The sequence below is a fragment of the Megalobrama amblycephala genome, linkage group LG7, assembly GCF_018812025.1.
Source record: "Megalobrama amblycephala isolate DHTTF-2021 linkage group LG7, ASM1881202v1, whole genome shotgun sequence".
In the NCBI taxonomy this organism is placed as follows: domain Eukaryota; kingdom Metazoa; phylum Chordata; class Actinopteri; order Cypriniformes; family Xenocyprididae; genus Megalobrama; species Megalobrama amblycephala.
In genome coordinates this window covers 25,203,866-25,218,293 of record NC_063050.1, presented here as the reverse complement: position 1 = coordinate 25,218,293, position 14,428 = coordinate 25,203,866, and the positions used below count along the sequence as shown (strand labels likewise).

At 36.5% G+C, this 14,428-nt stretch overlaps 1 protein-coding gene across 2 annotated transcripts in view; it reads left to right on the top strand.

The window, feature by feature from the left end:
* The window catches only part of glra3 (glycine receptor, alpha 3), a 58,975-nt gene extending 44,850 nt beyond the window's left edge, over window positions 1-14,125 (top strand). The window contains exons 7-10 of one of the 2 annotated variants that reach the window (XM_048196699.1): window positions 7,912-8,126; window positions 8,584-8,733; window positions 11,029-11,145; window positions 12,750-14,125. In XM_048196699.1, coding sequence (XP_048052656.1) covers window positions 7,912-8,126; window positions 8,584-8,733; window positions 11,029-11,145; window positions 12,750-13,025 — 758 coding nt within the window. In that variant the 3' untranslated portion in view covers window positions 13,026-14,125. The remainder of the gene's footprint in view (window positions 1-7,911; window positions 8,127-8,583; window positions 8,734-11,028; window positions 11,146-12,749) is intronic. The other variant, XM_048196698.1, reaches the window with a different exon arrangement.
* The last annotated feature ends 303 nt before the right edge of the window (window positions 14,126-14,428 follow it).

The window sequence follows — 14,428 nt, the reverse complement described above, 5'->3', positions numbered from 1 at the left end:
AACGTGGTGCTGGATGTGAAAATAACTGCGTCTGGCTGAAACTAGCAAAAAACACTTGCGGCGTCACAATGCACCTGGTGTATGATAGGGCCCTTTAAGAGACCAAGCTCTTATTAGCCTTGTCAGATGTAATTGAATTAGTCAGCACTCTTACTTTTCATTCTGCCTGTAATTGAAACATAATATTACAGATGTGTCAGTACATAATACATACCACACAATCCTGAGTGAAGAGGTGTGTTTTGCCTCAGAGGGACTTTCTGACAGAATGAATGACAGATGCTGGTGGGTCAAGGTCATGTTGCCTCAAACAATTGTATGTGAGGACAAAATGAGAGAGAGAGATTACCCCTTAAAAGACTTGAGAGGCAAGAGAAATGGAAAACCGCAGGGGGAAAAGAAAAAAAAGAATGGGAAGTTACTGTAAGAACACTAAGATTCAAAGGTCTCTTTTTTCGACAGGAAATCTCTTGGTAGTTGTGTTTGGGGCACTGTATGCTTCTATAGACCTTATGCCCCAGAGAAACAAGCACGCAGCCATCTGTAGATTTTTGTCTTTGAACTTCCATTGAACTTCCATTTTTGTGGTAGCTCTAGCTATATTTCTATATGGCATCAGTGACGAAGAGTAATTAACTAGTGAAGTGGATTTACTTATTGTTAACGAACGTTATCATAAGCATTGTAATGTTTGAAGTGGATGTCATAACAAATGTCAGTAGACCGGGAAGATTTTACAATGAGCAGTTCATTCATTAATCCATAATATCTTACCTTCCTGCTGTGGAAATACAAAGTGGAAGACAGAACACAACGAGTGCAGCGCTGAAAAGTGACGGGGCTACATGAAGTCCATAGGGAGCTACAAGTCAGTCACATTATTCTCTGGACACCTTTCAAATTTCTAACTCAGTAATTGAATCAATATTGGCACAAAAAAGGATATTGATATTGATTGAGTTGAGAGTTGAGTATCCAAATAAAAGGTCCAAGACAATTGCAAAGCGCCCAGCTAATATCTGTAGCTTTAAATGAATTATAGATGTATTTCTTTTATGAATTACACTTCCTGTAGGTATTCAACGGAGCATATAAGTGCTACAGGAGATATCTTGAATATTCCAAACTTTAAAATGTGTTTAGAAAAAGTAGAGGAGAAAAATGCAGAAACCAGAGATTAATAGACCCCAAACTGGTCAGATATAAATTAATCCAAGTATAAAAAAATAAATAAAGAGAAACCATTTGCCTCATATAGGAGGACTGAGGATCACTCTACAGGCAATATTGTTAAAAAATTCATTTTTATTTAAAAAATGTACCATGTCATTTACGTTGTTTCATTTTTACTTGCATCATGAGCATAAAGTCCAAAAGCTATTACCATCTACCGAGGTCTAATTTGATTTTTAATTTGTTTTGTTATATTTCATAATGCTTGAACCCATATACCCTTTTATTCTCTCTCTTTGGCAGTCATCGTACAATGCTTTGTTTATCTTTCTTAATACACATGCAATAAAGTCTGCAAACAAGAACTGTTGCACAGCAACCTCTAAAAATGCTTCTGGAAAAGAAGCCATGGTAAACTCAGCTGTTGTGTTAATTTAATGCTGCTGTATCTAGGCCAGCAGGGTGCTGAAATGTTGTCAAAATGTCCAATCAGAGCAGACTAAATAACTAATGTAATCAGAGATGACAAAATAGTGACTTTCTCTCACAGTACAGTGATTTAGATTCTGGCTTCAATAGAGCCCCACAATATTTTACATCAGGGGTTTTACACCTTTTTCAGGACCCCTTTTTGAGTTCTCCTTGGTTGGTAGAGCATCATATTGTATAAAAACGCAAGAATGGAACTCTCTTCATTCTTTCCAAGCCCTTGTTGCTGTACATACCTTTGTAAAAATCATTGCAGTGATACTACCTGTTATGCACTAAAATCCAGTTCACTACAGTGTAATAATATAGTTCAGTGTAGTGCGTTTGCGTTTTGGGTAGAGTACAAGTAGAGTTTAGTAGGACATTGGCTCAGTTTGGCTTGTACAATGAAACTGAATAGATCAATTTTACTGTTTGAAAGCATTTTAGAGGGATCCATTCAAAGTGACCTGTATACAATATGTTGATCTCTTAGCATATCTGCTGCAGGCGTCTCTGATTGATTGAACACCACTTAGTGTCCAAATGCCTCTGTTGCATTTATATAGTAAGGAATCAATAATTCAATACTTGATTTATGGCACATTTCAAATCACTGGCAGACCACACATTTCTCAATCTGTCACATTATTAAAATACACTACACTTTTTGTATGTTGGTATTTGTGGCAAAATAAGACTGGGGTCTGTGAGATAAGCAAGTTGAATAATAATCAATGTCCCTTTTTATGCAAATACACATTTCTTTGCAAGCATGCTTTCCCTATGGAGTTATTGCATAAATGTAATGCAGATTTACCACCCTTGAAATTTACCCAAAGGCCTTTTCCAATCTTATTACTCATACAGCCATCCCCAGTTGACCTTGAGGTTGACCTATACCAAAGGTACAGGGGCACAATAGATGCTAAAAATCACATTAGCCTTTAAACACCACAATGACATTTTACTTTCACCATCGGTTCATTAACACTTGTTTAAATGTGATCTCCCTTCTTCAGTGTGACAGGATGGACACAGGGCCTTCTGCATGATTGCTCACACATTTCCTCCTCTGCCACACAAGACTTCCTGCTCTGTCATGTAGTTCTTCCCACTCATACATTTGCTCAGAGCTGCATGTTCCATCAGTTGAGTCATGAAGGATGTGAAATAACCACATGGCACAGCTTTAGTGATGTCACGGCGGGTTTTCATCCCTGAGCTAATGCAGAACAAGCCTGTCAGTGAAAGGATGGAGGATCCTTTGGGTTTCCTAATGTAAATTAATGTAAATTGAGCAGTGTACTAAAAAAAAAAAAATCTCTTCCTGGAATTTTGCTGCTGCTTTCTATTCATTGAATAATCCTTTAAAAATATGGTTTCCACAAAAATATTAAGCAGCACAATTGTTTTCAGCATTGATAATTAATAATAATCAAATTCCAACTGTTTATTAGCTAAAACTGTTAAAGGGTTGGTTCACCCAAAAATGAAAATTCTGTCATTAATTACTCACCCATATGTTGTTCCAAACCTGTAAGACATTCAGTCATGTCTGGAACACAAATGAAGATCTTCTTAATGAAATCTGAGAGCTTTCTGTCCCTCCATTGATAGCTTACGCAACTACCACTTTCAAGACCCAGAAAGGTAGTAAAGACAAAGAAATCATTAAAGTAATCCAAGTCATCCATAAAGACTTGTTTAATCCCCATTTTATGAAGAGACGTGAGTGCTATTTTTATTTTTTGCATTATATATATATATATATATATATATATATATATATATATATCTTTATATATAAAGATCTTTATTTGTGTTCTGAAGATGAACGTCTTTGGAACGACATGAGGGTGAGTAATTAATGACAGAATTTTCATTTTGGGTGAACTAACCCTTCATGTATGGTGCTAACAACGCAAAGACAGAGAATGAATAAACTAAAGAATGCCTTGAACGTCACGCAAGTCGCTTTTGATAAATGCTTCTGCCAAATGGAAATGTAAATGTAGCTGGAAATTATGATTCTCCATGAGAACCACAATGTGGGTTTATGCACATGTTGTTGGAAAATTATGGCATATGAATGTTTCCAGCACTATTAGAAATCATTCACACAATTCATCAAAACCTCACATAATTTAGTCACCTTGATGGCTGAACATTACCTTGAGGGTATATTTAAATCAGCAAGCAACAATATTCATGATGTTATTACATCTGTACATGAAATTCAAATGTTTTTGTATAAGACATGAAAACACATCTATGATCAATGAAAATAATCTCTCTCACACTAGGGGGAAAAAAAAAGATAACCACTCAGAAATCAAATAGAGCTTGTTATTATGACTACTGCTTATAATACTCATTATTGATTAACATCAACTGTTAATGCTAACAATGAGGACACCAATAGCATTATCCTTCCTCTCAGCTCTAGCTGTTTTTTCTTTGTATGATAGGCATTATGTCTGAGAAACCGGGGAGGTAAATGGATTAGAGCCCATTGATGTTCATAATCTAGTAGGCCCTAATAGCATATTTTTTTCCCACTTATCAATTGTAAAATATTACTCATCCCGGTCCCTGAAATAAGATAAATTGTAAAAAAAAAAAAAAAAAAAAAAAAAAAGTGAGAAATTACACTTCTGTGGTTGTCCAATCTGTTTCTACCCCAGTCCACTCTAATATACCAGGATGGGTTATTCTGTTGGGTTGTTTCCTGAGCCTGCAGCAAATCCCGCTTTCGTTCTGTAACGTTATGCTGTCAGGCTCCATCCTGGTTTTTGTTCTTTTCCCTTCCCTCTTCCTTCTGTTGATGTTTCTCTCACCTCTGTCCCTCTCAGGGGCTTTATTCTCAGGTCACCTCAACTTCAGTGTTGACAGCTCCAAACTCCCAAGGAGACTAGAAGTGTGTTTGCGTGAGAGTGAGCAGGTTACATTCCAGAGGGAGCATTTCTATGTCATATACACTCTTTAGAAGCAACCACTTGTTTTGGCACATTTTAAATACATAGTTCTGTCATGAAATTCTAGATGGCACAGGCTGATATGGTTCATTCAGCCTTAACGCAAGCTGATAATAGTTACAACGTTAACTACTTGGCACAAGCTGATTGGTCCATGTCACATCTGCAGCCAATGAGCGTGTTGCTCACACATTTAAATGGCTGGTTACATTCACTATTATAGCAGTTTGCAGCATGTTTCAGAGTTCCTCTAAAACCCTCCACCTTCCCCAGCTCCACCTGTATAGATCTGCTATTGGTTATTGATATACATGTATGCTATTTGTGCATTAGCATTATGTGTGTGTGTACTCGCAGAAGCGTATCGGCGTATGTATCGGCAGTAGCAAGTTCTTGTACTGGCTCTGCAGCAGCAGCAATAATATACAACAACAGCTATAATCTACAGCAGCAGCAATTCAGCAGCAGCGTAACAGATCTATTCCGCCAATACCAAAAACATTAACATTGTCATATCCCTTACCATGCTAACAATCTTCGGAGAGTTGCCATGATAGAAATGAATATACTACATCTACATGTACATGTACATAGTTTTAAGCAAGCACTCATTATGTGACTCTTTACATTTAAATTTAAGTTTACAGATTTTTATTCATTTATTGACTTTTTTTTAAGTGTATTTTTTTCCCCTAAAGTGCACTCTGATTAGAGAGTAGGAATGTGGAATATTACCAAGCAAAAATCTCTTAGGGAGTTTGGAACAAAAGAGACATAAAAAGTGAAAGCCGTCTCCCCGCTTTTCAGGAAAGACGAGCCTTGCAGAAATTTGTTTTGAGAGAGGAAAAGGCTCAGTAGCAGAGAACAAAAAAAACAGACTGCAGCTGAAAGCTCTCAGACGTTTTAAGTAGGTGCTCTCTACCTTTCATGCGGATTATGTGCATAAATATAACTTTATAATGGCTGTCTACAATCATTCAACAACCACATATGGAACAAATATCTGCTTTTAAATTTAGATACATAGCACACTTTCAGTTTGTGATCATGGTTTTGTCATAAAACTTACATCCTCATTTACACATTCTTTTTTCAGACTATATAGTATATGCTACCATTCAAAGTTTTCAAAGGTCAGTATGATTTTTTTTTTTTATTCTTCTTCTTCAAATAAATGCTTTTCATTTGATTTTCTATTCATCAAGGAATCCTGGAGAAATGTACTGCTTTTTCAAAAAAAAAAAAAAAAAAAAAAAAATATATATATATATATATATATATACATGTACACACACACACACACACACACACACACAGTGGGTACGGAAAGTATTCAGACCCCCTTAAATTTTTCACTCTTTGTTATATTGCAGCCATTTGCTAAAATCATTTAAGTTCATTTTTTTTTCCTCATTAATGTACACACAGCACCCCATATTAACAGAAAAACACAGAATTGTTGACATTTTTGCAGATTTATTAAAAAAGAAAAACTGAAATGTCACATGGTCTAAGTATTCAGACCCTTTGCTGTGACACTCATATATTTAACTCAGGTGCTGTCCATTTCTTCTGATCATCCTTGAGATGGTTCTACACCTTCATTTGAGTCCAACTGTGTTTGATTATACTGATTGGATTTGATTAGGAAAGCCACACACCTGTCTATATAAGACCTTACAGCTCACAGTGCATGTCAGAGCAAATGAGAATCATGAGGTCAAAGGAACTGCCTGAAGAGCTCAGACACAGAATTGTGGCAAGGCACAGATCTGGCCAAGGTTACAAAAAAATTTCTGCTGCACTTAAGGTTCCTAAGAGCACAGTGGCCTCCATAATCCTTAAATGGAAGACGTTTGGGATGACCAGAACCCTTCCTAGAGCTGGCTGTCCGGCCAAACTGAGCTATCGGGGGAGAAGAGCCTTGGTGAGAGAGGTAAAGAAGAACCCAAAGATCACTGTGGCTGAACTCCAGAGATGAAGTCGGGAGATGGGAAAAAGTTGTAGAAAGTTAACCATCACTGCAGCCCTCCACCAGTCGGGGCTTTATGGCAGAGTGCAAGACACATGAAAGCCCGCGTGGAGTTTGCTAAAAAAACACCTGAAGGACTCCAAGATGGTGAGAAATAAGATTCTCTGGTCTGATGAGACCAAGATAGAACTTTTTGGCCTTAATTCTAAGCGGTATGTGTGGAGAAAACCAGGCACTGCTCATCACCTGTCCAATACAGTCCCAACAGTGAAGCATGGTGGTGGCAGCATCATGCTGTGGGGGTGTTTTTCAGTTGCAGGGACAGGACGACTGGTTGCAATTGAGGGAAAGATGAATGCAGCCAAATACAGGGATATCCTGGACGAAAACCTCCAGAGTGCTCAGGACCATATATTATATTCTGCATCATATATATATGCAGCATGTTTCAACAGTAGCCCTAAACAGACAAACTGCTTTATAGAGCATGTTTTGTCACTATGTTGTTGTTGTTCTTCTTCGCTGGTGTTTTTAGAGGCAGCTTGCATTGTCACTATGTTGATTATGCAGGAAGAAGAAGTAGTAGTAGTAGTTGTCATCTGGTTTATTAGAAGCAGAGACCATTCTTTCTTAGAAGTAAGAAGAAACCTCATTGCTTGCATGGCTACTCTCTTCTGTATTAGACGACAACATCTTTGTCCTGTGTCGGCCACCGTAGCTTCACTATGTGCTTCGAAAGGGAGGGGTGAGCGGTGGACTGAGCAATTTGCAACCTCACCGCTAGATGCCACTAAATCTTACACACTGCACCTTTAAATTACTGTATATTTAATATTATATGATAATATGTAACAAATGTAACATAAATATGATTTGGAATAGATAGATAAATCTTATCACCTATCAACTATATAAGCCTAAACTAACTCACAACTTGCACTTATTATTGTGCAAACACATTTATATACTTCATATTCTTCAATTTCTTAATTTTCAGCAGAAGAGAGATTTGAATCGTGCTGACTCTCTTGCAAAAAGTGAATTGCAATTTCTTTATGTTTCAAGGTGTGTAACTGGCTGTTCACTATTGATGTCACACTTTCACGTGCACACATGCCATGAACTCAGGATCAAAGCCTGAGTTAACAGAGAATGCTGATGATCAGTGTCATGGTACCAACAAAACCTGATTGGATTGGTTTGGTTTTGTCAACTCAAAACTAGTCCCGTAACCCTGAGTTTGTTCAACTACCATCATGGTACCTGCCCCAAGTCTTAGTAGCTTAAATCCTCATTTATGTCAACTTTTCTTCCTGCTAGGCAAGTTCACATGTATCGAGGTACGTTTTCACCTGGAAAGACAAATGGGTTACTACCTGATCCAGATGTACATTCCAAGCCTGCTCATCGTCATCCTCTCCTGGGTCTCCTTCTGGATCAACATGGATGCCGCTCCTGCCCGTGTCGCCCTGGGAATCACCACGGTGCTCACAATGACAACTCAGAGCTCTGGATCCAGGACATCCTTACCTAAGGTCAGAGTGCATAAAGCATCCAAGTAATAGCTTTGCAGCATCTTTGTTACAAATAACATCACTGGTTAGTATTAGAGTATAAGTTCTTCCAGCACTTCTAAGCATCTCTTTTCTTGCCATTCATTCTCAGTTATTATTTATTAATGCAGCCCACAGTGGAATGTGTAAAGTGCATCCATGTGTAAAAGCGGGCGTGCAGTATGTATTGCATATTAAAAACTCATAAATGCTACATTGAGTTATGTAACACAATTAAACATTCCAGAAAATAGGCTTTTTCACCTGGCAGAGAGAAAATGATCTCTGATTCAATAGCGGTGATGAGGACAGTAGTCAAACAGGTCCCTGTTTTGTTCAATAATTAAACAACTGGGCTGTTATGTAGGCTGGAATAAAAAAGTCAAAGGCTAATTAAGGTATCTGAGAACAAATGTGTTCATGTGTTTCTGCCGTGCAGGTGTCCTATGTGAAAGCTATTGACATCTGGATGGCAGTGTGCTTGCTATTTGTCTTTTCTGCCTTGCTGGAGTATGCTGCAGTCAACTTTGTTTCACGGCAACACAAGGAACTCTTACGATTCCGACGGAGAAGGAAGAAGTCTGGCAAGGTACGGACTGAGCTGAACTATAACAGGCAATCTGTCGTAAAATTATGCGAAACACATCTGATTAATGTGAACCCACATTTATGATAAGATGTAAATTGCATCCCCGTGTTTTGAAGGTGTGCGATAATACAGAGTTCTCGCCTTTCATGTTGAGGTGGACACACACAAGTGGAAACTCGATTGTAAATAAGTTCTGTCTATTATCTATAAAATAAACCATGAGAAGTTTTGAAATAAGTATTTATTTGAAGATGGCACTCTGAGTGTGTTTTGGAATAACAGCAGGACTGTGAGTCTGATAGTGCTAGCATAAAAAAGGAAGGTAATATTGAGCAACTTCCATTTTAGATATAACATTGTGATTTACTTTGTTTGATCTTGCTCTGTCAATGAAAATAGTTCCAATCAAAGCCATAGTTGAACCATTGAAACACTAATACTCTTATTGTCATTTATTTTTTTAAATGATTCTGTGGTTTTGAACAAATCGATTGGATGAATGATTCAATGACTCACTCATATAGACAGTCACTTGTTAGTGGTTTTGAATGGGTCGGTTGAATGAATGTTTAAATAGCTCAATCCTTAAATTAATTTTTCAGGATTCATTTATAAAGACAGTCACTTGTCGCCACCTACTGGTACTATGTAACCTTCAGAAAGAGTCACTGACAAATCCCCACCAATGCACAGACCGACATCTTGCCTGAAATACGCCAACAAAGATACAATTATACAAACAGTTAAAAGTTCCCATATGCTGTTGATCATTTATTTCTACACTCTTGGAACACTGCTCGACCAATCAAATTTGAGGATCGAAACTAATTGTTTTATAAATAAATTAATTAATATATAACTAACTGGTTTTACAGAAACAGCAGGGCAAGCTTTTATATTTATTTTTGCCCTGGCAAAGAAAAGAAAAATATTTCCACAAGAAGCAACACTCTTGGACCGCTAGTTCAATCAAATGAATGAACCTTGTGTATACTGTATGCTCTTGTATAATTTTTTGGAACATGTATTTTGGGTTTAAAGATAAAACATTTATTTGAAATATCAGGAACAAACACATCCTTTGTCAAGTTAGATTAATGGTAATAAAAGCTTATGACAATTCACCTTATAAGCAGATTTTCTGTAACATATACTTAATTTAAAAAAAACAACAACAACAAGAAAACAAACAAGGGAAATCAAATAAAGAAAATGAAATATTCTATCATTTTTGAGCCACACAATTTCACTGGTCAGTATAACTTCTGAAAACAGAACCCAACAGAGTCCCATTCACAGCACTAAAACAAAAAGTGTATTTGAAAATCCTAAGGGAAGGATTTTGCCCTGTATGAGGAGAAACTGTCACTGCAATTGAACTTGACAGTAACTGAAGCAGATGATTTGGAGACTGACAGATTTTCTGTGGCTTTTCGACTCTGCTCAGATAAATACTAAATACACAGCCAAACACAGCTGAACTGATTGAATGTGCATTTTGGTGGGCATGTTGAGTGGATCTGATACTACAGTAGGAACTATCATGTAAAGTTTGAACAACATATTAACAACAATCTATCATTGATAATGTTATTTATTATATAACACAGTAAAAAGGGTAGTTATTTGCATCTCCTAGTTAAACTAAGCATCTGGAATCACATTTGTTTACACTTGTATCACATAAACACCAACGTTGTTAATCTTACACATATACAACACTGCCTCCTTGAGGACATAAGTAGTCAGTGCATTCCTATGGCATATCTAGCAACTAAACATAAACATAACCAAATATATTTCAAACAATGGTTGAAGCCTGCTGAACAGTACAAAGGTCAGATTGCCATTTAGGTCTGTTTATACATTGCCTTATTGGAGTGGATTAATACTGCATGTGGGCAGGGATGTTATTTCCCCTGGTATTATGGAGCTGGAAGATTATTGAGATCATGATATGAAGCTTAGCAGTGGAATATTCTGGCAATTTTCATAAAGAGAAAAAATGAATGCAGAGTGCATTAAGTTCAAAGGGCATTATAAAATGCATGGGCAAGCAGTTCAGTCGCTGCAATTCTCAGATGAAACCACTTGATTTCAGAATAATACACATTTTTCATTCAATTTCATTTATTTTACTGTACATGCTTACTGGTTTATATTTGTATTTATTTTTGTTTTAATTTTCAATTATGGACCTCGCATGATATCCTGCATGTTGTGAGCCATTATATTTTATTAGTTTGCATGCTTTGTGTTTCTTTCTCTTTTTCGATCCCCCTGCTGTGCTAAAAGACTTTCGATCAAACATTTGATGAGGAGCTTACCGAGTCATTGCATCGTATCAATGGCCTATGCAGTGCCGAGCCCGTTTACGGATCAATGGGTCAACTCGACGAATCCAATGACAGGGTAAAGACAGAGCACACAGCACTTCATCCCTGTCCCTTTTGATTGACTGATGAGATGATACAGTCACTCCCCTTCTTATTCACACATCCATGTTCATTCAGTGTCCAGCCCTCATGAAACAGCATGTTACATTATTTAGTACTAGTGATCATAATGTCAATTAAATAGCCACTTGCATCTTTTATAAAGATTATGGATTCATTTGATTGTATTTTGTTCCATTTTTTGTAAGTTTACTTTATGTTCAATTTGTTACATTGGTTAAATTTAGGTATCATGAACTAACTTTGGATATTAGTTTAATAGCATTTAAGTATGGCAATGTGGATTTATACATATACATTTAGTTGTATAGATTTAAAATAAAGGTAACATTTTAGTATGGGGAACAATAGTAGCTTATTAGCTAGCATATTGGCTGTTTATTAGTATTTATAAATGACATATCAATGCCTTATTCTGAATGACCATATTCTACATCCCTAAATCCTACCCCATACCTAAACTTAAACCCTACAACAACTACCTTATTAACTATTAATAAGCAGTAAATTAAGAGTTTATTGAGGCAAAAGTCATAGTTAATAGTGAATATGTGTTCCCAATACTGAAGTGTTACCAACATGAATCTATTTTAAACAAACATGAATCAACAATAAACAATAGTATGCCTATATTTATAAATTAACCATTAAATTAAAAAAAAAAAAACATTTTATAAAAAGTCTATTTTTGTGACATAATAAATTCTAGTCTTAAGACATAAATTATTTGATTTTGACAGTAAAGACATTTATGATGTTACAAATGATTTTTATCTCAAATAAATGCTGTTCTTTTGAACTTTATATTCATCAAAGAATCCTGAAAAAAATGTATAACTGTTTTTAACACTGATAATAATAAATAAATGTTGAGCACCAAATCAGCATATTATAATTATTTCTGAAGGATCATGTGACACTGAAGACTGAAAAATCAGCTTTACTATCACATTTGATTTTTAATAAATATTAAAATATTTTATAAAATAAAAAAGGTATTTAAAATTGTACTAATATTTCACAATATTACTATTTTTGATTAAATTAAATCAGTTGTGAGCGCAAGAGACTTCAGAAATATTAAAAAAAATGAACAATAGTGTATATTTTATCACTTTATTAAACCATTGGTGCAAAATGTTAGTACAACAGAAGTAGCATCAAATAGACAAATTTAAAAGTTAAATGTCCAGTATGTCTAAAAATGTCCCAAAATTCTCATGCACTCAATTAATCTCAGTTGCTAAACTGTTATCTTCCACTGAATGCAACATATTTCCTTATATTTTATTAGTTGTGGAAAATAAGTACAAAATAATGTTTGTGTTTTATGAGTTTAATTTTATGTTTATGTCTTCTTTATTTGTCTGAAAATCCTTGTTGGCAACAGGACAGAATGCTATGCAGGGCACTATCTTGGCAGAAACTTCCCAAAATGTTTCCCAATTACTGTTTACATTATTATCAAAATTCCCTATGAGGGAAGCAACATGTTTTATGAATGTAAGAGTACTAGAGTCTTGATTGCTTATCTCTCTTCTATCCTTTCCTATTGCTAAGGAGGAGGATGTGCGGGAGAGCCGGTTGAGCTTCACGCCCAACACAGGGAAAGACGGAGCTGTGCCCAAAGCCGCTAACAATGCAGCCACAACACCCTCTGCCCCAGCCCTTGCTGCCAGCAAGAGTCATGAGGAGATGAGAAAACTCTTCATCGACCGAGCCAAGAAGATCGACACTGTGTCCCGTGCCGGATTCCCACTGGCCTTCCTGTTTTTCAATATTTTCTATTGGGTTCTGTACAAAATCCTACGCCACGAGGATGTGCACAAGCCATAGATGGAACATGGCGTGTTGTACCTTGGGAAATACTGTAGTAACACAGCAAAGCTGCATCAAACTTTGATGTTATTACTCCCGTTCCTGCCATGATCTATGCTAAACTCTGAAAATGACTATGAAGAACTGTGATGTCAAGGACCAGTGGTTACTTTCAATAGTTTGTTTGTGTTGTGCACCCATACAAGGACACTGCGCTCACTATGCAATGGATAGGCATCCGTAAGGCCTCTGACACACCTGTCCTTTAACAAATAATAAAAGTGGTCAGAACTTCCACACACCTCTTTAACACAGGAGCACAGTCCGACACCGATTAGAGGCAGATGTGTGTGTCTTACACTGGTTTTGTCTTACAGCTTTACTGCCAATGTTCTGTGTTGTATTTTTGATATACAGCTATTGAAAAATGGCAAGTATGTATCAGAGTGCAAGAGCAGAACTGTACAGTATATTACACAAATTTCCAAACACAATCTTGATTATTTTATGAGGAAGTGTTGAATAGCTTTATTTGCATTTGGTCAGCGTATTGTACCCTCGATCATTTTGTCCCGACCTGATTGTTGACCAGCTCTAGAAACCAGCATCCAGGCCAAAAACATTCTGAACTAAATCTCAAGAATGACCCTGAACCACCAGCAGAGAAGACTATTCTGTTTACAGCAATGAACACCTTAACATTAACTGCTTCAAGAAAGCACATTTTCAAAACTTTAATGGTTAGCAAATTGAAACCATCCTACAAGTCCAACTGAAGTTTTTCTCAAACAAAAGCGTTATTGTTCAAAAACGATTGCAAGTCACTTCAAGCTAATGATGCCACTGCAAAATAATGTGACTGTGAGTAATTCTGTCAGACATGTGTTGCAAATTTATGAATGGAGAAAAGAGGTGGGCTGGTTAGGACAATGACAGAATCTCAGCCAATGTGTTTTCTGAGAAATAGTGTTCTCTGACCAAATAGTATTGCAAAAAATAGTAAATGACTCAATGAGGTATTTGAATGATGGCATTTATAACTCACCCTCATGTCGTTCTACACCCGTAAGACCTCCGCTCATCTTCAGAACACAAATTAAGATATTTTTGATGAAATCCGAGAGGTAAATGACTCATCCATAGACAGTGTTGGGGAAAGTTACTTTTAAAAGTAATGCATTACAATATTGCGTTAAAAGTAACTACTTGTGTTACTTTTTATGAAAAGTAATGCATTACATTACTTTTGCGTTACTTTTTCTCACCTGGACAAGCTAAGCTTGTTTGTTTGTTTTTTAATAACAACAAAAAAGTTCTATTTTTGGCAAATGTAAAGGCCCTTTTGCACCAAAAGTGAACTGGATAAGCCTCAGGCTGTAGGAAATGTATATTTACGCCTGTACAGTAGAGGGCGCAGCTCA